This window comes from Rhea pennata, chromosome 14 (assembly GCF_028389875.1).
Source record: "Rhea pennata isolate bPtePen1 chromosome 14, bPtePen1.pri, whole genome shotgun sequence".
NCBI lineage: Eukaryota > Metazoa > Chordata > Aves > Rheiformes > Rheidae > Rhea > Rhea pennata.
The window spans coordinates 20,199,666-20,221,770 of NC_084676.1; the positions used below are offsets into that span (position 1 = coordinate 20,199,666).

General features: G+C 44.0%; 1 protein-coding gene and 1 long non-coding RNA gene across 3 annotated transcripts in view; one reads left to right on the top strand and one right to left on the bottom strand.

Moving 5' to 3' along the window:
- Window positions 1-666: 666 nt before the first annotated feature.
- On the bottom strand, window positions 667-17,030 carry LOC134146769 (uncharacterized). 2 transcript variants are annotated; one of them, XR_009959883.1, is made up of 9 exons: window positions 16,833-17,030; window positions 16,069-16,119; window positions 15,477-15,587; window positions 14,528-14,578; window positions 13,901-14,009; window positions 13,243-13,377; window positions 9,504-9,616; window positions 8,158-8,227; window positions 667-1,894 (listed from the first exon to the last, which is right to left on the bottom strand). It is a non-coding gene; the product is annotated as an uncharacterized LOC134146769 (long non-coding RNA). The 2 variants fall into 2 exon arrangements; XR_009959884.1 differs by having other exon boundaries at window positions 13,231-13,377.
- Window positions 17,031-17,140: 110 nt separating this feature from the next.
- PDLIM4 (PDZ and LIM domain 4) overlaps window positions 17,141-22,105 on the top strand; it is a 64,903-nt gene continuing 59,938 nt past the window's right edge. The window contains exon 1 of the mRNA XM_062587643.1: window positions 17,141-17,329. Within this exon, the coding sequence (XP_062443627.1) occupies window positions 17,237-17,329 (93 nt within the window). The 5' untranslated portion in view covers window positions 17,141-17,236. The remainder of the gene's footprint in view (window positions 17,330-22,105) is intronic.

Here is a 22,105-nt window from a genome sequence, read left to right on the forward strand (position 1 = left end):
AGGATCAAAGAATAAATAAAGAAACATCCCTAAGATCCTCAGAGCCTTTTAAACAATAAAAGGCAGTGTAATTTCTTTAAAAACTTCTCTGAAACACAGTGTCTTTGTGGAGTTTCTAAATGAGCTAATAATCCAGAGTTATCCTGGGGAAGGAATCCAGAAAAGAAAGAAGCTGCTTCAGAGAGGTTTTTATGCCCTGAGGAAGTGACAACAGCACCACAGTCCAAGACCCTGCTCACTACCTGTGGATTTCAAAGCGGTTTTCAGAGGAAGCCGGCGGCAGCACCCCAGCTCCAGGCGGGAAGGAGACCCCTGGCAGCAGAGCCGGGGAAGAGCCACATGGTCTCGGGTCCCCGTGCACAGCCTGCCAGGCTGCACTGGTTGCCAGGTCAGTCTACATAGATATTATACAGCTCGAGGCTTTCATCCTCTCATTTTAATAACTCAGGGCTCACAGATTACGTGGGTTGTTCAGAAATGGGCAGGCCCGGGGGGTGTCTTCATTTTCTTTACATTCGGAATTGGCTGATGCTCAGCACAAGAGCAGCTGACGTTCATTAGACATCCCTAATCCAGAGGGCTGACCGACCTCTGGAACAGTAGAAAGTTAATTTATAAATTAGATCACTTATAAACCAATTGCAGTGAGAATATCTGGAAAAAAAAAAACCCTCACATTCATGAGAATGAATCTGTGGCACTAATTGCAAATGTACATTGAATTTCAACAGCTTGATATTCTGCTTCACTGAGCACTGCGATAAATAAGACCTGCTATGTACAAGTGGAAGATCCATTCACTTTAATGAAACATTTGTTTGAATTAACTGGAAACCCAGATTCTGTAGAGTACTATCACTGCATACAGTATTATCCTGCATTTAGTTCCAATAGTGTATTTAGTAGTCCCATTCAAATTAATTGAGGTATCTGATCAGCTGAGTTCAACTAAGAAAACTAAGAAAAACACACTAGATGCACTAAGAGTTATGGAAACATATTTTCTTACCAGAATCAAACTCTTTTGCAGGTTACAATGTTATTAATATCAGAATCACTCAGATTTAAACTTTTCTTCCAGGGGCTGACTGCGATCACTTTCTCTCTTGGACGTCTGCCCTTCCCCTTACGACGCGGGGCCTGTTCTTTCCACTAACCTTGAGGACCACCGAGAGCACCAGCATGGAGCCAGCTCCGGAAATGGGGCAAACCCACCGGAGGCACCGATTCCAGCGAAGCTCCTGCCCCAGCAGTTGGTCCTAGAGCACAAAAGCAAAAAGCTTAAAGCTAAAAAGATTCCTTATATTTCTCTTCCTTGGCAATCACAGCAGGTGGAATATACGATTTCTTCCACGTTCAGAAAACAACAGATTTCCTCAGCATTATCCCAAAGTGAACTCAGTTTAGGGCCCTAATCCAGCTACAGCAAATTTGGAGATATTGTTCCACTAACTTTGTTGGGAACCAAAGATTTGCAAAGGAAATGCTGGTGCTTCTTCGACAACACAGGAACTGTGCTGAATCCTTTAGGGAGTAATTGCTCCATTAAATGCAGAAGCAAGCCAGAAGTGCCTGGTAGGTGTGTGCCGTTCAGAGAAGCAGGTGGTGCTCCTAATGTGACTTCCAGACACCGGAGGGAAGCTGACCCAGCACAGTACGAAAGCTCGGGCATGTAGACTTCACACGGAGAAAGTCCCTCGGAGAAGGCTTGATCTTCCACATGCCTTCAAAATAGCAAACTAGAGAGCACTGAATTACGAAGAAGGGGCTTCCTGAAGCCATGCTAGTGTCACCTCGTGCTGAGGCTGGGTTAGGCCCCGGCTGTTCTCCCTCCGACCTCTTGAAGGAACTTTCAGGATCGGTGTCAGCTCCCCTAATGCCACAGACAGACTCTCTGCCAGAAAGGAACAGAGAGGAGAATTTTGTACGAAAGCACCAGATTGCAATTTAAGACATGGATTTTACCTTTCTTCCCAAAGACCTCCATTTGGTCACTTCATTTCCACACGCCTGTTTTCCAACCCAAGAAAAAGCCACCTGTTCCCCCTCCTGCACAGAAATATTTCGAGTCTGCAGCCATTAGCTCAGGAATACCAAGAGGAGGGGAGGATCCTTGCTCCTCTTTGGTGCCAAATCATGCTGGCTGGTTTTGCTGGGGGCAACGCCAGGCAGGGCAGAGGGAAAAGCCCCCTTTGCCCCGGAGGGAATGGGAGCAGCCAGCAGAGCTGGGCGGCTGCTCTGGTGCCCAGACACCTCACTGTGGCTCTGCTTGCAGATCACTGTGTGGCGGATGCGATGGAAACAGGAATTATTGCCACAAAAACTTCAAACTAAAAGAAAGCCAAAACCACAGTATCCTACTGACATCCACCACGTGATTTTAGTCTCTTAGAAGCGTGTTTTGTGATGCAGCTGAATCTCACTTCTGGGAGAGGCAAAGCACCATTCCCAACAAGACATGCGCATTCACACTGACTCTCTGCAAGGGCAAATGCATTATTGCTCCAGCTGCCCTGAGTGTATCTGGCTGAAAAATGCTCATGGAAATTAGGAAATCAGTATGTTTTTGTGAAGGCTCATCCAGCAGGGCTGTGGGACAGCAGTGAAACACTCAAGGTAGCAATAAGGTGTCGTGCTCATGCGTGAGCCACGGCTTTAGGCAGCCTGTGCTGTATTTGCATGGGGCACGCTGCAAGCTCAGCACACGTGTGTGCACTGGGCACAGCCCGAGGGCTAACGCGCTGTGGTAGCTCCCCCATGGCCAGCTGAACCGGGGCCATGTGTCCGGCCGAGCCCAGGACATGCAGCTCTGCCAACACCCCTGACTTCCTTAGCAATAGTCCACCCAGGGTGGTCTTATAGGAGAAGCTACTTACAGGGAATGCAAAACAAATGGGATGGTTTTGTATGTCATATAATGCTGGGCTATTAAAATCAAAACAGAGACATGAACTTCATTATGATTAGAAACATTCCTGTTTCATTAGAAACTGTGTTTGGTGTATATAAAGCAAATACCTGGGAAACATCACAAGCAATCTATTCCATTTTCTGGCCTGATCCAAAAAGCCACATCAGTATAAAAGCTCACACAATTCAGTTCAGATCAATACACGCAATTTTAGGGCAGCTTAGTGAATTCAGCAAAAATAAATCACGTTAAGGCACCATTTATGCAGCAGAGGCGAGAGATGCCCTGGGTGCAGGTCACAGCACCAGGCATGGTGGCTCAGCCCAGTCTGCAACACCACGAGGCCTCTTCTACACCCCAAAATCACTCGCGTGCTCCTCCTCGCGCAGTCCATTCACCCCAGCGCTCCACCACAACTTGGCGCATCCTCAGGGAGCAGCTGCGAGAGGCTCCCGCGTGAGCTGCAGCTGGGGCTCTTCGCCCAGGACAAGCCTTGTCCCATGATCCAGTGTGGTCAGAGAGCGCGAGCTCTCGGGCAGGGATCTGCTGTGAAAGGGGATCCCATTTCCTCAAAACTCTACTGTGGTACAACTGATTTACCTCCAGCCAAAACGATAAATATGAGGGAGGATGCATTTGTACGTACACACCTGTATTTCATATAATCCCTTGTAATTCCCCTATAATCTCCTGTAATTCACCTGTGTCTTACAGGTGACTAGAACGCCCAAAGACTCCCAGTGCTTTCATGGGTGGTTCAGCTGGACGAGCAAACCCCAAGTTATACAAAGTACTGTGAAAGTGCACATTACAAGCCAATGTAATGGTGACTTGTTCAAGTCAACAAAGCTAAGCTGATTCACACCATGTGAGGAATTGGCCCTATATTTTTATAGATCCATAGGAAGACTTTTAAGAAGAGTACTGCACATCTCTGACTAGGACCTGTGAGCTTTCCGTGCTAGAAAGATTTAGGAATCAAAGGTTGATGGTTCAGGCCACACAGATTTGTACTTTTGTTCTCCCAAGACTACATATGGCAGAGACACAACAGTAAGTCACCCGCTATTTCCTATGGGCAAGTGGTTTCGGGAATTCAGAGGAAGTGTCTGGGAAGGGCGATGGAGCAGAACCAGATTTCTTTATAAACTAACAAGCTACAAATGAACCTTCAAAGGAAATTGCTTTAGCTTCTTACACAGGAAAACTTTAGGCAAATGTCACTTGACTGCCTATGAAAAGGAAAAAACAGGAGAGAATAAGGAAAAAAAAATCTCTTTGAAACTTTTTGTAGCAGAGTTATGCAACTCTTGAGGTGCTGGCTGCACAGAGGCTGAGCTGAAACGCCTGGTACGAGCCGCAGCTACACTGTGCATCACGGTCCGTGGCAGCGGGGAGCGGTCAGGCTGCAGCTCTGGCCCCGAAAGGCCACGGGAAGGGACAAAGCCTGCACTGCCCCCGCCGGCTCAGCCAGCCTCCCGCTCCCCCAAGACTCAACAGCCTCATAAAATTCAAGTATTTCTTTACCACTTACACCAAACATCCCAGCTTCGCTAAGCCTTCTTTTTGCAAATATCAGCAGTGAAACAAAAGTTATGAGTTTTTTCAGTATACATGAACACGAAAATATATGAGGCAAGTTGTTAGCTGGCAAAAAAGCAGATGAGATTAACAGACTTGGACATAGCTAAGCAGACTTACACCAGCCGAAGATCAAGCCTTGCTAACTATCCCACTAGGAGGATTACATAAAAAGGTCTTTAAAAAAATTTAACTTAAAATAAACTTGCCACCTGGGTATAATTTGTGGGTTCAGTATTTGTTTAGGTCATCACATATTTTGTGTCAAATGAAGCAGCCATAAAGTAGCATAATATTTTGTCTAACATAAAATAACTCCATAAATGGAGATAAATTAACAAGAGTTCAGTTCAAACCAGACTCGGGCTTTGCAGTTTGTTTGGGCTTTTGCATCCCACCTGCTCCACAGCTTGGGCACGATTCAGCAGGGGAAAGTCTCCTCATCACTCTGCCCAGAGCTCAGGCTCCACCAAGGGTGCCGTTATGTCTCTTGCTAGCTTTTTACAGGGGTTGACCCAATCTGATGAGTTAACAGGAATCTTACACCATTAAAGAGGAGAAAGCACCATCCAGGACTAAAAATAACATGTTTGACTGTCCAAAAAAAAAAGTATGCTTTCCTAAGCATGTTGTAAATACTCAGCTGGACACTGGCTATAACAGTCTTACTCATAAATTCTGTCTTCATAGTCACAGAAACAGAGAAAAGACCTAATAAACTACCTCATTCATTCGGTGAAGAATATTTTCCTGACATTCCAATCCACAGCCCTTTGCCAAGTCCAGCTAAGGGGATCTATCTCTCCTCTGCAAGATCCCTTCCAGTATCAGAGGCTCTTAGGGATGTTTTTCCTGGGATCTGCTGTTGTCAGACAGATTTCATCCCTGCCTATAGCACAAATATGGCATGTACAGTGATGAAGTCTGTGTGAGCAGCTGGATGATGTTCATATGTTGTTTGCGGACAGGCTGGCAATAACTCAGTTTCAAATGAGTCATCAGTGGCCAATGTTCAGCAACTGCTAAATGCAGAGAAACCTCTCTGCTGTTGACCTCAGCTACATGTCTTGTCCATCCCAGCTCTAGTTTTTTCAAAGGAGCCATCAAGATCCTTTCAGTGGCTCAAGGACACTAAATATCTCCCATCTTCTGAATTAAATGACCTTTTTTTCTCCTCAGAAGTTAGATTGTCCTGTACTTACTGGTATGTGAGAAATATTGTCTGCTATAATACTCGTCTGAAAGACACAAAGAGACTTGTGGTGTTTTCCAGGAGATGTCCTACAGCAGGACACAGGAACATAAGGCTGGGGCCCAACTGCACCTCCCTGCAGGGTCTGCAGGAACATCCCAGAACAGGCAGCTGAACTGCATGCCCTGCTCGGCCAGCCCTGGCACTAACTAAACAACCTAATTTTCTTTGCAAAGTACTGCCTAAAGTATACTACTTCTGTTAAGATTTACTTTTTCAGTTTCTTTTGAAATAACGAAAGTACATCTATTTAAGAAATTCTACAAAAGCACAACCTGGAAAAATACCTGGGGATCTATAAACTAAAAAATTTCCTTGAACATATGTTTAAACTATTCAGGTTTCTCCTGAGACATTTTGAACAGGCACAATCAACCCGAGTCCACGAAAACAAAAAAGTAAATATCAATCTGTGCCAAATATTTGTGTGCTTTCCCTCTGCAGCTACATTGATTGCTTTAAAAGTAGTGCAGAAATTCAAATATTGAAAGAAGCAGTGGAAGTTTCTTGGGGTGAACTAGAGAAAAACTATGCAGCTTGAGCCTGACAAACAGGAAACAAAATGCAATTTGACACTCCTGTGCAACAAGAGCAGTGCAGCAGTATCGCAGGAGCAGCCAGACCAGAGCACGGTTAATTGGCAAAACTCAAACGAGCCAACAATAGACTGATATTAGTGCTGCTGGGAAAAAACAACAAGTTTTAGAGCACCATTTAGGTTTAAAGCCAATCAAAAAACTTATTAAATCTTCAAAGAGTCACAGAGGAACTAAAAAACCTGAACAACTCATTCTTCCTTCACATTTTATGAGACCCCCAAAACTACCAGTATTTGTTTGATCTTGTAACACCTTACCTTGCATTCCTAAACTTCCATAAAAATACCATATACTCTGGCAACCAAATGTTATTTTGTATGTTATCTTTAAAAGGTGAAATAGTTTCGTTTTGATGCAACACCTTTAATTTCTCCTGCTAACTGGTGTTTTATCCGAATAGATCTTTGAGCCAATGATCAGCCAGAACAGTGCCTTCAGCTCTGAATGCATTTTTCAGACATATGACTTTTGCTTAAATCATGAGAGAGTAAATTAGATCGGATACAATTTCTAGCACAAGTTGCCTGTTTTTCTTGGAGTTGGATATTTAACCATTTGACGCTACAGTCTTATTCATTTGTAAAAAGACATTATCACATCTGCAAGGACAAGTTTGAAGACAATGTTTGTAGAAGTCCCTTAAATGCCTCAGTCAGAGAAGCAGACAGGGACTATTTTCCTAATAATAAATTAAAGATCAGACATAGATTCTTAACTATAATATTGTGCTCGAAGCAAATATTTACAATATGTTCATAGCATTTGCTTACCATGCTCCTTGAATTTTAATTCTTCAGAGCATAACACATCTTTACTTCATAGTCAGTTCATACCCTCTCTAGGAAAGCCATAAGGCTGAGAAACAAAAGGAGCTGCATATGTTGAGAAAGAAATAGCATGATTTGCCTCTTTATTAGGTAGAATCTCCGATTATCCTCATTACCACTTAACACTCAAAATAAATACTCTCTAAGCTGCTCATTAAAATGACATTCCCACCATCTTTTCTGGGAGCTTTTCTATTGGTGTCACTGAATATTGGATCAAAATTTGCAGTGCTGTTAGACTTTTTTGTACAATGTCACCTAACAGCCTTACAGGTTCTTAAATATCTTTTATTTCAGTTGAACTCTGAGGGCAAATTCTACTCCAAATTATTCTGCACAGAACTCTTAATCTAATGAGCTGCCCAGATGCATTCAAAGGCAGAAATTTGGTCTGGCAAATACAGTTTGAGTAACAATTTTCTTTTTCACTTCCTTACACGCCAGTAAATTTCAGACCTATTTCTCTGAGTAATGACAATTCCTTCAATGTATTTTAAGAGCTTGTTTCAGGCTCAGCTTTTCCAAGTTTTAGTAACTACGTGACTAGAATGAGGGGGAAAAAATAAAATTAAAGGATCTTAATGTAATGGCCTACATCAGAGGAGGACCAAAATGTCTTCAGTGGCAGAAGCTGGTAGGTTACCAGCTACATAGTTATGTGACAAGAACCTAACGATACAATAGGAAGGGGATGAACAAACCTGTGTTTGAACTTGGATCTCCCTTCAACTGTAGCCATCACATTCTCTGTCTCAGTCTTCATTATGCCCATCTTACCTGTAATTTCCGTTACAGGTAAGAATGACTCAATACTAGCCCTCTTAAAACTAAGATGTTTTATTTTGACCAAAACCTATTCATATAACCAGATGAGCAGGCAAGGGAAGAGTGGTGAGGAACTGCAGGCAGCAACTTCTTGGCCCAGACAGCCGCAGCTGAGAAGGATGGGCACCTATGCTCTAACTCTTTACAAACACAGGTACAAACCTGCAGGCAGGCAGTTGTAGGGGCTGACAAATGAAGGGAACAGTGATGGATTGCTTTGTAGAAACAGTCCCTGCAAAAGCAGAAAAGGAAACAAAAGAAATAGGATATGTCTAAGGAGGCTGATGTGTTATGTTCCAGCAGGCATTCATGAAATCACACTCATGCTAGAATGCAAATATTGGCAATTACTTTAGTTTTTGCCCACTCAGGAAAATTACTGCTTGTATATTTAGAGTTTGATTCATTTGTGTAACATTCCAAGCCTTTAGAAAGTCTGTGTGCACAAATGCAAAGCATAAAGGATTTAAAATACAAAGACTTATGTAAGACATCAGGAGAATTACAGAACTGAAGGACTCTAAACTTCTCCATTGTATTCAATGAGATATAACTTAAACAATTTTAGACAATCTCTCAAATCTTAGCATGCCTATTTGCCTGGTGATAACACAGGATGTTCCAATTTGCCTACTAGCTTATAAACAATTCTCATTCTACTAATGTTAGTCTTATTACTGCCTTCATTCCTTTCCAGTTGAAAATTGAATTAGGGAACAGAGAAATAAGCTATGGACATATTAATTCAAAAGAACAATCTTGGCTCTTTATGACCATCTTGAAAATTCTATTTGCACACGTTTTGATTGGCCTAGGTCTGACGTGGTATCCAGGGAATTCACCTCCAGAAATGGTAGGATCTGGACATTACACACTGTTAATTACAGCCTGCAGGCTCTGATAGCAAGAGAATAGCTTAGACCATCTTTCTCTTTATACCAACCAAAAATTCTGGCCTGAACAAAAGCCCATTGGAGTAATTAGGAATTTTCCTATGTATATATTGAAATTTGGATCAGACTGACTTTTCCTCAACTGTTCTTATGTACCCTGTTCCCCCTGCCTGAATCCATCTATCCTGAGGCTTCCAGTCTTTCTTCACTGGTGATTGCCTGCACAGAGCCCAGTGCCAGTGCTGGATGGGACTGTCTTGTGAGCACACATGTGCAGACCCTGATAGTGATCTCTTCATTGAACACTAATGGAAAATGGATGCTTATTCTGCAGTCTAGCTTGAACATCTCTTAGAGTTTTACCTCAGAGACAGAATTTAAGTGAAGTATTTTTTTCATAAGATTTTTTTTTTTAAAACATCCTCCTCCAGCAATCTGATGTGCTCAGGAAACAGGTAGAATTAGAATTGTTAAGCATGCCTTTCGTACCCAGGATAAACAATGTCAAACATGCTCTGCATTTTGCATCTAATTCTAGGGTCTATTTGTCTCAGTTCACACAAGGCAAAGAAAAAAAAGGGATATTGTGACTTTCTTCGTATTAGTGGTTTTCACCTGTGGTATGAAGATGCTTGTGCCTCTGTATGTAACTTCTGTGACAGATAGCTAGGGAAAGCAAGCAGATGTCTCACTAGGTTTAAATTTGCTATTCAGAATCTCCGTTTCCACTGGAAAAAACACAGGAATATACAAATAAAAAAGGTTAAAAATCACTGATCTGTTTAGTATGAGAACAGTGCATATAAAGAACATGAATATTTATAAAAGATAAAGAACAGCTTAAGGGGAGAGAAGTATCTACAATAAATACTACGTTGCGTATCTTATGTTCTATTCTCCCACTTCAAGCAGTTTTATCCAGATTGGTTTGCCCTATCCACAAGTGTAGTTTACAATTTGCAGAATGCAACATTTTACACAGCATAACATCTCTCCAGAGCACTGCTAACTCCAGATCCCCGCTGTGGCAGTGTATCAGGTATCCTCTGCACAGATGTGTCTTTACATGGGGCAAAATAGTTGCTGATGAATTGGGCAAACTAGTTCTGCCAGACTGAACATCATGGATAAGACAGCATACAGGCTTACCTCTCTCTCTCAGCATACCCTTTGCCTCTCTATTCCTATCAGTATAAGGCTGTGCAATAGTCTGAAATAAATTAGAAAGATTCTGGGAAATCCACCCACATAAACCTTTATGATTACTGAGACTTAGTAATGGCACTCATGGAACTCAGCCTTTCAAAAAAAAAGTGAGCTTGCTGTACTTATCTCTGAATGATAAAAGGCAAACTTTCCTTGACCTGCATAAATTAGGAACATTCAGCTTAATCCTCTCCAGTTGTCCTCATGCTGTAGCTGTGCTACACCCAAAGAAAGGAAGCATCGCTATTCGGAGTCAATAATTAGGATGATAAACACTAAACATTAAAATCCCAAGGAAAAGCTAGAAACATATCCTGTTGAATGAGTATAGCAGCTGGTTTTCAACTGTGTGAAGTAATAAGAAAAATGCATCAAATTTGTTTGCAGAATGCACTAACAGCAGATATCTGTCATCGTTCACAAGAAAATAATCTAAAGACAGCTCAGTGTTCAGCTGCTCAGCTAACTGACTCATATTACGCCAGAGGTTTTGACTTTGTTCTTTCAGGCACTGTTTCTGACAGGAAATCAATCAATTTAATCCTATAATGAGAACAATTAGCCTTACAGGAAAAGCAGATCTCCGCTGTAATCTCATCTTTGGTTTATAATATTATGCCAATATTTCTTGCTATTTTCTCAACTGTTGTTTGAGAGTCACATGAGAGGCCACAGCACTGCCTGCAAGGACAAGCAAGCCATATAAAGAGCAAACAAGCAACAGTTACTTCTATTCTTGCTCCCAGCATGGGAGCAAATTCATTTTTCATCAAAATTGATAGAAGGCAGTGAAGTATTAGTACTAAAAACCAGTATTTAGGTTTTAAATAGTGCAATAGGACATTTCACAAGGGGCCCCCAAGAGCTGCCTTGTCCTTTTCCTTCACGCCTGCCCTCAAGGTCGTCCTTCGTGGAGAACAAGCTGTTGTTGTGCTCTGGCAAAGCAGTATTGAGCAATATTGTTTCGTTGCTTCCGTAGGAAAATCTGTCAGTTGGCTCTTATCTCGTGTTTAGTCTATACGATTTCTGAGGTGAGGAGCTAGCCTGCTGCCCAGCAGTCTGCAAAACCCGAAGCATAAGAAGTTTGGGTAAGTGACTCACAGTCTGATGAGCTAGGATTAGAATAACGTGCAAATATTATCTCAGTAACATTTGTCAGAGCATAGGAGCAAACCCCATTTTGCATCTTGCAGGCCCTGCTGGTTTTTCACCCTCCACGCACCTTTAAAAGCGACAAGAAAGTGACATGGATCTACCAGCCCTTACAGCAAATCTGGTTCTGCCGCCCAGCATTAAGGAGCATCAAAGGCAGAAGTAACCGTGCACCCTACTGCTTCTCCCATGCAGATCTCCGTGTAGTAACCCTGCAGAGCTCTGAAGCCCGAGGAGCCAGCAGTCTTCACCAGCCAAAGGTGACTGCAAAGTAAGAAATTCTACTGGATCAACTAGATTTCTTTCATTAACCTAATGATTTGTATCACAGCTTGATTTCTTTCTGTGGGAAGCTTAGATGCTCAAGATAAATTTTTATAAAGGATTTAGACAAACAAATGAATTAAGCAGAATTCAGAACGACAGCTTCCGACACTTGGGGACATTCCAGAAAACTTTCAAAAGCCAAAATAATAACCCAGATCTGAGAGATTCTGCAGAGTCTCTAAATTAAATAATCTTTTTTCAAACCTGCTGTTAAATCTGCCTTGGGGTTCTGATTTGCCTGGACTTTAATCCAAATAATGACTTTCAAAATTAAATGTTTTCACAGAATCTTGGGTTTGGGGATTTCCTTTTTTAAACCATTACACAAAGAAATAAACTGAAACCACCAAAAATCTGTTGAATACGGAAAATGTCCCAGAGGGATTAGAAAGGCACCAGAAAATACTCATTTAGGCAATGGAGATGGAAAGTAGAATGAAACTGTCAAGGATTACTGATGAATGTAGGAAAGGAAAACAGGTTATACTCCGAGAAACACCGATTATGAGAAGGGTGAATTAAACTGCAGCTGCACAAATGCCATGAACCATTGCTTGGGAGTCTTTGCTCCCACAAGAATGTGGAATTTGTTTAAGTAGCATCATTTGCAGGGAGCATTTTCAATCACAAATGGTATGGGGAACAACCAGTGCTCGAACCTATGGCTGAAAGATCACAAGAAATTAATTTCAAACAGAGAACACAAATCAATGAATCTGAAACCTGTTTTTAATAAGACTGCAACTACTAGGAAGGCTAACCCACAACTTTATATGAAGTTTGCTATTTAAAGCTACTTTTAAATGTTAAGTCTCTATTAAACTGCTCACAAATGGTCTAAAAGGACTTTATTGATTGTTCTGCTCTACAATTAACTACATTATTCTCCCAGCTTCATGTAAAAATAAAATATAAATAACTGGTACATGGTTTAAAATATTTGCAACGGCAATTTAAGCTGAAAGAGAAAGCTCTCATACCCACAATGAGTCCAAAGAGAGGGGACTATAAAAATATTTTCCTTACTTTAATGATAGAAGTATTTTAATTCTCAGGTGATAAAATTAAGTGGAGTTTTGGATTTTACACTTGCTACATTAGATGCAAGTGCAATAAAAACTCTTTTAGAGCAGTCATCCATCTGGAATATCTGGGTAAACAAACTGCAAGAAATATTTCCAAATTTGATGAATGTTGCTTTAAAATGAACTTACACAAGTGTTTGCTACTTAAATGAGCAATAAGGGGAGCTCATCATTCTGGCCTGTAACAGAAGAATGTCTTTGAGCTTATTGGGCATTTGTAGAGAGATGCTGCTATGTTTAACAGAGACACTGCATCTCGACTTACTGTTTAAGAATAAGCTGGACACTCCCGATACAACCATTAACTTCCATGTTTTAGATAATCCATTTTTAAAGATATTCTATGTCTTTATTTAGCCCAAAAGGTATGATGGCAACTTCTTTAAATGCCATTCCATCAATGCATTGTATTAGTGTTTCCAAATGTATCCTTTCTGAAAGGTAAATTAGGCATGACTGATGGATGAGTGAAAACTGTAATTCCCAACACATTCCCAGTTACAGGTCACATACTCTTGTTGAGTAGGTAATTATGCAGTGAAACATATTCCAGCAAGAGCCTGAAAGGTTACCACTGTAACTACCAGGCAGCGGAGGGCCAGCACCCATGCTGGGGACTCCATGCCATCCGGGCTGTTCTGCAGGAAGACAACACTGGAGCAGTGGAGTTATAAACAGCACATGAAAGCAAAGGAGCCACTTCAAAACCCAAGCCATCCCTGTCAGGAGGAAAGTCAAAGTGCATAAAAATAAGGAGCTGAACTGTATGGATTCAAGACAGATGTCCCTGTGCTAGCAGGCATTTAACCAAACAGTTATATGGCTACAGATTTTCAGGCCCTCACATAAAAACAAACAAACATACAGAGCTAATTTCTACCTTAATCTTGGGAGGTAAGTGGGCAGGTTTAATTTAGCAAGCTTTTTACAGATCTCTGACAAATATAGTAACTTATTAAACTTATGACATTTATTGCCACACCCTCACCCTGCCCCTGACTGAAAATAAAATCTTTTATAAAGGGCCTGGGGACAGTGCAAAGGGGAGAACAATTTATAACCGATTTACAGTCAAATTACCTCTCTCTCAGCAATTTATGAATGACTGACATCTATCCTGATAGGTAAGAACACACTGAATGTTCATAATAGTTCAGAGTAGATAGAACAGTAACTTCCATATCCATACATCAACTCATCACCCTTAAATTACTGTTGGAAATAAAAGAAAAAAAATCTTACTTCTTCTAGACTCAGCCTCCTGCTATAACGTACTGACAGGTAACTTTCAGCCTCCTGATGCCTTCCAGCTCTAGAGATAAACAGCCCAAGTCCAGAAGAAGGTGGTAGTCTGCAGAGCAAGAAAGCCTCCTGACTTTGAGAAGAGTTATCAAGCCATAACCAAACTTGAAATGACTCTCACACGGGCAGGCATTCAAAACTATCACTGGAGGGTTGTTACTAGGCTTCCCAGATAAGGACATTCGTTAAAACTGAACTTTGGTAGGGGGCAAATGGAAAACCTGAATGCTCATTCAAAATGGAACATAACGCTGGATATCCGTAGTTTACCCAGTACGCTGTGATAACAAAGGAAGGAAACAGAGTCTCATCAGCGGCAAGCAAGCGCCAGAATGAAACACTCAAAAAAGAAGCAAATAGGTGATAAGACTTCAGAGTGGAAAAATACTGGAAACAAATACCCAGCAAAATACTGGGGGGGGGGGGGGATGGAATGATAAGATTGAATTTACAGACACATTTGACCTTTCTTTTGAATAATGCCAGTTCTTTGTTAGAGCTTACTATACAGTTTCGGTCCCAACACTCAGCGGAAGAATAAGCATGTTTGAGATGCTGTATCATTACCTTAATGCTAAGGCTTGCTCCCACAGCAAGATTTATCTCTTCTGTTGATATCTGTTCCAGAAACAGAAAGAAAACTCCAATGATTTTTTGGAAATGACTTAAAAATATAATTTAAAAATTTCTCAAGCTATCAAAGACAAAAAATATAAGTTGATGAATCCACTTTTGTTACCAAAGAGGACGATTGAGTCCTTTTCAGGCTGCAAAACTGTACCTGCTTTGCTCAAAGCAGGCTATGTGAAAAAGCATGTGAACAATTGAAAAAGAATAGGACACCCATGAAATGCAGGGTTCTTTAGCTAGTATTTTCTTTCCCTAAATGCTTGAAAAACCATCCATGAATGACAGAGGGGTGCCAAATTAATCCCTGACGTAGTTCTGAAATCTGAGGGCTGATCTACGCATAGATGCTTTCCAGTAGGACCAATCTGACTGCAGATAGTTTTACTCACAGTTATATTGGCTCTACTTCAGTTCAGTTTAATGTATTTTGGAAAGTAATTTAATATGGAATAAGCATATCCACAAGTTTAAAGTGATTTTTAAAAGTTTTAACTGTATTTTACTTGGGTTAGCTTTCTGACAAGCCTGAAATTACACGAGGCGTAAACTAGGCTGAGCATTTAAAATGCCTTGAAGAGAGAGTCTCCAAGTCCACAGTCTACTCAGATTTTTGTCTTTTCCTTTTCTCCATTTTTATTGTTGCTACTTTCCAGCAAACCTAAAGTTTCCTTTACAGAAAATAATTTTTCTTTTTCCTCCTTAGAGGAAGGAGATTCCAGTTGACATACTGCATTTTTAATGTATATTTTAACTCAGCCCTTTGGGGAAATACTCCTAATCACCAAACAGCAAGATCAGTAAAGGCAGGGAACAAACTGTTCCTCCAGCCCACGACAAGACAAATCTCAGTGTTGAGCTCCAGCGAGGAAATCCACAGCCAGCCTACTCTGCAGGCTCCGCAAGCGCAGTGATATCACGCAGGAACGAGGTATGATTCAGCAGCAGCTACGCAGACAAAACCCAGCCTTCGGAGCCAGCTTTACACGGAGGCCAACGACTGTATGGAATAAACAACACGAGTGAAAACTCTGCTGGTACAAGCTGCATCTAAAGAGACATATCCACAGATAAACACGTCTGTTCCTATCTGAGCAATAAAGAGCTGCTGTACTTGTGGGTTCGTAACAGAGTGCGCTCACTAAATTCAAGCCACTGTGCAGCAAGGGTGCAGCATAGTTTGAGAGCCGATTTACAGCAGTGTCGGTTCCTGCCTCTGTACGAGACCGAGGATAACACGGACATGGTAGCAGGACAGACCAGCCCATGCCGCAAGCAAACGGACCCCAAAAAACTCTGCAGCAAGCAGCACGTAAATCAAAGCCACACAAGCTGGGTGGTGAGAAGATACTTTATGAAAGTGGACTTCCAAACAGCAACTCCTTTGTTCGGTCTGTCCCTGAGGGGGGATACCCGAGCCCTGCCCTTCCCAGAAGGCAGCAAGATTTCCCAAGTCCAGGCATTTTGAGACGCTTTCTCACCTCACTATTCAACAGAGAAACTCGCTTCCTCATAGCTGCACTTAGGGGCTCCTGTTGGAGAAGATTCACTCAGCAAGGGAAAGCAGTGCCACGGCTTCGCCCTCCGACCCAGCACGAGCGCCCACTAAGACCCAACCAACTCACGCAGCTTCACCTCACTCCGCTTTAAACCCAGACTAATTATTTTGTTCGGAGCCTCTGATTTCTCCTTCCAGATATTGGTTAAAACAAACGAACAGTAACGAGCATTTATCAGCCTAGCACAGCGCTTACCTTCCACAGCAGGCAGAGCACAAAACTGCCATGGTGCAACCACACCAAAACAAATGCTTTACTCTTGCCAACTTAAAGCAAAACCCAGCTGAACTAGTGTTCAAATTTTCACCCAAAACCACCTGAATCCACGCTCAAATTTCCACCCAAACCCAGCTGAACCCACATTCAAATTTTTATCCAAACCCACCTGAATCCATGCTCAAATTTCCACCCAAACCCAGCTGAATCCACGCTCAAATTTCCACCCAAACCCACCTGAACCTACATTCAATTTTTTATCCAAACCCACCTGAATCCATGCTCAAATTTCCACCCAAACCCACCTGAATCCATGCTCAAATTTCCACCCAAACCCACCTGAATCCATGCTCAAATTTCCACCCAAACCCAGCTGAACCCACGTTCAAACTTCCACCCAAACCCAGCTGGAAAACATCCAGAGAAAATTCACGGGCTGAAAGCCCTGAGGGGGAAGGGATTTCCCTCACATCTCCTGTTTCCCCTCAGGCTCCTTTTTCCATCTGGGAAGAAATTCCCCGCTAGTTTCGCGGGGTGCCGGGTGCTTCGCTGGGGGCAGCGTCTCGGGTCTGTCGGGGAGGGACATAAGTTTTCCCCTCGGAGAGGGAAGACGGAGGCGGGTGTCGCCCCCGAGGCCGGTGCGGCGGGCGCGGCCGCCGCCGTCCCCTCAGGCGCCGCCGCCGCCCCTCAGCCCGTTCCCGCCTCCCGGCCCGGCCCGCGCCGCCGCCGCCGCGGGGGGGGGGGGGCGCAGACGTCAGGCCGGGCCGGGCATGAGGCGACGCTTTAAGTGGATGCGGCGGCGGCGGGAGAGGCAGAGGAGCGCGGAGGCGGCGCGGAGCTCCGGCCCGCAGGCGCGCAGGGCCCCGCCGTCGCCATGCCCCACGCCGTGTCCCTGCGCGGCCCTTCGCCGTGGGGCTTCCGCCTGGTGGGCGGCAAGGACTTCAGCGCGCCGCTGACCATCTCCAGGGTGAGCCGCGGAGCGGGGCCGCGCTCGGGCTCCGGCGACACCCGCCTGCCCCCCCCCCCCCCCGCCCGCTGCCGGCCGCGGGGCTGCTCTGCCCGCCGCCGCGTCCCTCGGGCTCCCGCGCGTGGGCGCCGCCTCCCCGCGCGGCGCCGCGGCGTTTCCCCGCCGCTGGACGCGTTTCCGAGTTGCTTATTTTTAATCCCCTCCGAGGTGGTTAACCGGGATCCGCTTCCCGCGGCGAAGCTGGCTTCGCCCCCCGGCTCGGGGGAGGGGGGCGGCAGGTTCCCCGTGCGCAGCCCCGGGGCGCTGCCGGGGCCCCGCGGCCGTCGCCCTCGAGCCCCCCGCGCCTCCCGGCGCGGAGCCGCTTCGGCAGCGTCCCCGGGAGGCGCCGGCGGGCGGGGGAAGAGCCCTGCGCGCTCCCCGCGCCCCTTCCCGCCCTGCGCTGCGTCTCCGTGCGCTCGGGACCGCTTCGCGTTGGATAGTCCAACGCGGGCTTTTATTTTCGGTGGTGGAGGGGGAAGCGAGAGGAAAAGGGGGACAGAAAGGAGGGAAAACCCCAGCTGGAAGACTGGCGTGTAACGCAGGGAGTAGCAACCGGAGGACTCGGCCCTGCGGCTGATGGGGGAGTGGGGGGAACGGGAGGGACGGCTGTGCGGCAGAGCGCGTGTGCTCCGCGGGAGGCTGCGCGCTTCCCGCGGGAGGCTGCGCGCTTCCCGCGCTCGGCGAGCCCGCTGGGCTGGCGGCCCCGCGAGCGCGGGCTGCAGCGCGGCCGAGCGCCCGCTGCCTGCGAAGACGCTCCTGTTGTGAAGACGGGCGTCTTAATTTAGGGGAGGCGGCCCGCTTTGGCCTTGCTTTGAGGGTGTTTGGCTTAACATTAAGCAAGAAAAAGCAACGTTTGTCTTTGCACGGACAGGTGGCTTGCCGAATTCCTGGTTTGATTCGGCACGCTTAGGAGGTACGGCTGTAATTCTGGCTGTGCCAGCTTTGCTTTGATCAGAGGGAGAGGTAACGCTCAAGTTGCAATTGTGTGGTAGTATTTCATGTCCGTGAGTGTGGTATTCTTTTAAACTAAGCCTAGTTTTTTTATTCTGCTCCCAGTAAAGTCAGAGGCAGCACTTTGAAGTGCCGTCCCCTAAAGGCTGCTCCTGGAAGGTGGAAATAACTTGCTAGGGAAATTAATGTGAGTGTAGAGTGCTTTGCAGCTTGCATGCTTGGGCTCTGTGTAAACACAAGCAGAGACCTTACTGGCTTTGGAATAATACCTAGGAGGGGTAAAATTAAGGAAGAGTTAAGAGCTAGCACATGAATTCCTAAATCACTTCTGCAGCACGAGTGGGGAGGTGCCAGAGTGGATTACGACAAAGTGCTACACACAAGGCTGGTCTGAGCCCCTGCCTGCCTGCTCCCAAAGCCAGGGGTGCAGGAAGATGCTTCCGTCAGACCCCTTGGGGATCTGGATCCTCACCTGAAGGTGGGGCCTTATTCCACCTCTTCCAGAGAATTAAATGTGGCTTACTACTCTTTAAAATGTGGCTAGAAGCAGGCCTGGTGATTATTCACTTTCATCGTATAATTGTCTAGTTAGACAACTAAACTAATTATTTAACTAGAGAACCAGGTGCTAGGGTAGAAGTTCTGTGCTTTCCAGCCTGATGGACTTCAAGCCCGTATCTTCTGTCTCCTGCCAATGAAGAGAGGCAGCAGGAGTCCCTCCAGCCTGCTCTTAAAGCTGGCCTCTGTGCAGAAATGTGCAGAAAAGAGGGCAAGATTCGCAGGGACGGAGACATAAAGCGTGGGAGGAAGCCTGTTGCTATAGCCTAATTGTTAAGGTTTTTGGCTGACTTCTGCTTCCTTCAAAGTGCTTTTCTTATTTATTTTGCATTAAAATGTCATTAAGTTACAGATATAAAAAGCAGAAATTCTAAGGGGAGGAGACACCAGAGACTGGAACTTCCACTTCCAGCTGTGAGTCTTAACTGCTGATGTCCCTGGGGTTTGATAGACTGCTTGAGGGACTCTGGTTTGTTGCGTGTGTTTTCTGTGCCTTAGTAGGATTAAGGCCAGGGATGTGCCACAAGGTGTTTGGGGTCTACAGTTCTGGATCAAGCCGAGCAATTTCTCATAAACTTTGTATCTGCAGGATTACATGACTGATAAGTTGGGAATTCACAGGTTGCAGTTTTGGATTTGAGCATCTAAAAGCTACCCACAGTCAGTTCGGATGCCAAAGGCTGTCTGTCTCTGTCTCTTATTTTTAATACTATTCCTAGTCACATGTTAAAAGAAATGCATTTATGTAGGAGTTAAAAATTAAAAAAAAAAAAAAAAAAAGCATCCCCCCACCTCCCAAATCTTCAGTTGTTAAGCAGTAGTTTTTGTTTTTGTTTTTTTTTTCTCTGCCTATTACTAGGCTACTACAGAAAATAATTTCTCTCTAGACTGGACAGCTATAACAGTGCAAAGATGTGTTGCTGCCTCAAGGACCCCCCCCCCCCCCGAGCAAGCAATGCTTAACTGTCTTCTTAGAGAACCCTTAAAGGGTGCAGCATCTTCCTCAAAACCCATTTGTCTGAGTGTTGTTGCTCAAGTTTGAGTGAAGACAGAATTCTTTAGTGTTGCCTTAGTGGAACCTGAACCTGAAGTATTACTGTTGGAAGAGAAACAATGGAACAACTAGTATGAAAGAAAACTGCAAGTTATGACTTAGTTAAGCATGCTTGAGCAGGAGACATTACTAACATACAAACAAGATACAATTGTGAACTTCAAGGAGGGAGAGGCAGTTGGACTGGAGCAAAAAGGAAGGCAAAATACAGTCCTCAAAAGAAACTTGTGGCAGTATCTTCAGAAGATACGTTCGAAATAACATGGATTTGGCAGTAAGGAAAATACAATCACAAACAGTCCTGCTTTGGAATGGGACTTCAGTCACTTACCAGGACTTGCTTTACCCTTCAGCTCTGTGCTAAATTTGTGCAGGTGCAGCTAAGTGTGTTACTGAGCTCACCACTTGCAGCTATTTCAGACACACTTGTGAAATCATGTAGTGATCTGTTTTTTCTTGAAAGTAGATCTCTTCCCTCTGTGGTTTAATAAATCCTAAACTGACAAGTCTTAAAGACTTGATCCCTCAAGTTGCTGAGAACAGGGTATGCTGAGCACTGCATTAGGGAGGTGGATGTTTGAGCTAGAATAACGAGCTCCTAAAGAGAAGAGAGAAATCTGGAAAGGATATACTTGGAGCATCTTTTTCATGTATCCACGTAACAAGTTAGGCCACATTCACTTTTTCACTTTATACTTATGTTTTCTAGGAGGGGTTAAAATCAGCAGGGTTGGAGTTTGGGTGGCTGTTTTGAAGGTGTGCTGCCCTGAAGTGCCCTAGAGCACCTACAAGCAAGGATGATGCTGGTGTGTTGTCACTGCAGTGCTGGGGGGAGAATTTTAGTCTAGAGCTGTCCCTCTGAAAAGGAATTCAACTTGCCTTATAACAGTACTAATAATAAACTAAAACTGAGTGTAGTACATCATGCAACAGTTCATCTATCTAGTGATGTTTATGGGGTTGGAGGAATGACCAAAAACAGTAGTTTAAGCTGGGTTTAATGACTTGCTAGAAAAGTGGATTTAAGACTTAAGTATCTGGTAGCTGTCAGCTGCTTTGTCCTGGTGGATCAGGCTAAGAACTGGACGTTGCATATTTGCATGTTGTGGGAAAGGAGGCGTGTTTCAGTCTTTAAGATATCTACCACACTTCTTCCACCAGTGACCACAGGTCAATAACAGACCAAGTAACTTACTCAGTAGCTTTCGGTGTTGTGCTTGCAACCACATTAATAACTGCTGTGGGTGTGTGTGGGATCACAGTTGATCTATTCCTTGCCTAGGATTAAAAGATAATCAATCATTAGCGTAACTAGAGTATTTGTATTTAATCACTGGAACTCACTTGTCCAGCTCCCACAGCAGTCAACATAATCTTCCATTGAATTTGGCCAGTGTTATTCCAAGTGCTAGTTGCTTTTTAGGGTCAAAGACAATTCACTTGGCTAAACAGACTACTCATAAGTAGATTGATTTCTGTATTTAAAAGCTTAGTGTTTTTAATACAGTCATTCCTTTATTAACTGGCATCAACATCAGTTCAGCTGCTGGCCTCTAACAAGGCAGCAAAAAATTCTTTCAGCATTGGTTTACAACTATCACACAAGAAGGATGAAAAATAATTGATCTGCAATTTGTTATCCAGATATTATTTATGGTGTTCAGGTTTATTTTATTTTTAAAATTAAGTAGCTTCTGTATATTCAAGTTTATTTGGAGTTAGGATACTCAGCAAGGAATCCTACTGGTAGAGGAATTCCAATAAAAGTTGTTTGATTTACTCCTGCAGGATTGTCCACAACTCCCTGTGTGTATTACTGTGATCCTGAATGCAGAATGTCTGTGCTTGAAGTCATATTTTTATGGGGTGGCCTGTGAGTCTTGATTTCAAGCAGTCTTGATTGCAGAGGGCAGAGGACTGTGCAGCCCTGGGGCTGAGCTGTGCTGCTTGAGGGTACAGCTTCCTCCTCGCCCAGTAAGTTTGCACTTGACTTTGGTATCTCTGCAAAGAAAGCAAGAACTGGAGAGGCCGGAGAAGGGGACAGAGCTCCTTTCCCCTTTCCCCCCCCCATGCTTTTCTGTTAGACCAGAAGGTTTTTCTTTACTGATTTTTATTTGTAACTTGCAAGTTACAAATAAAACCTATTAAATAGAAAGATACACTTCCAAAGGGAC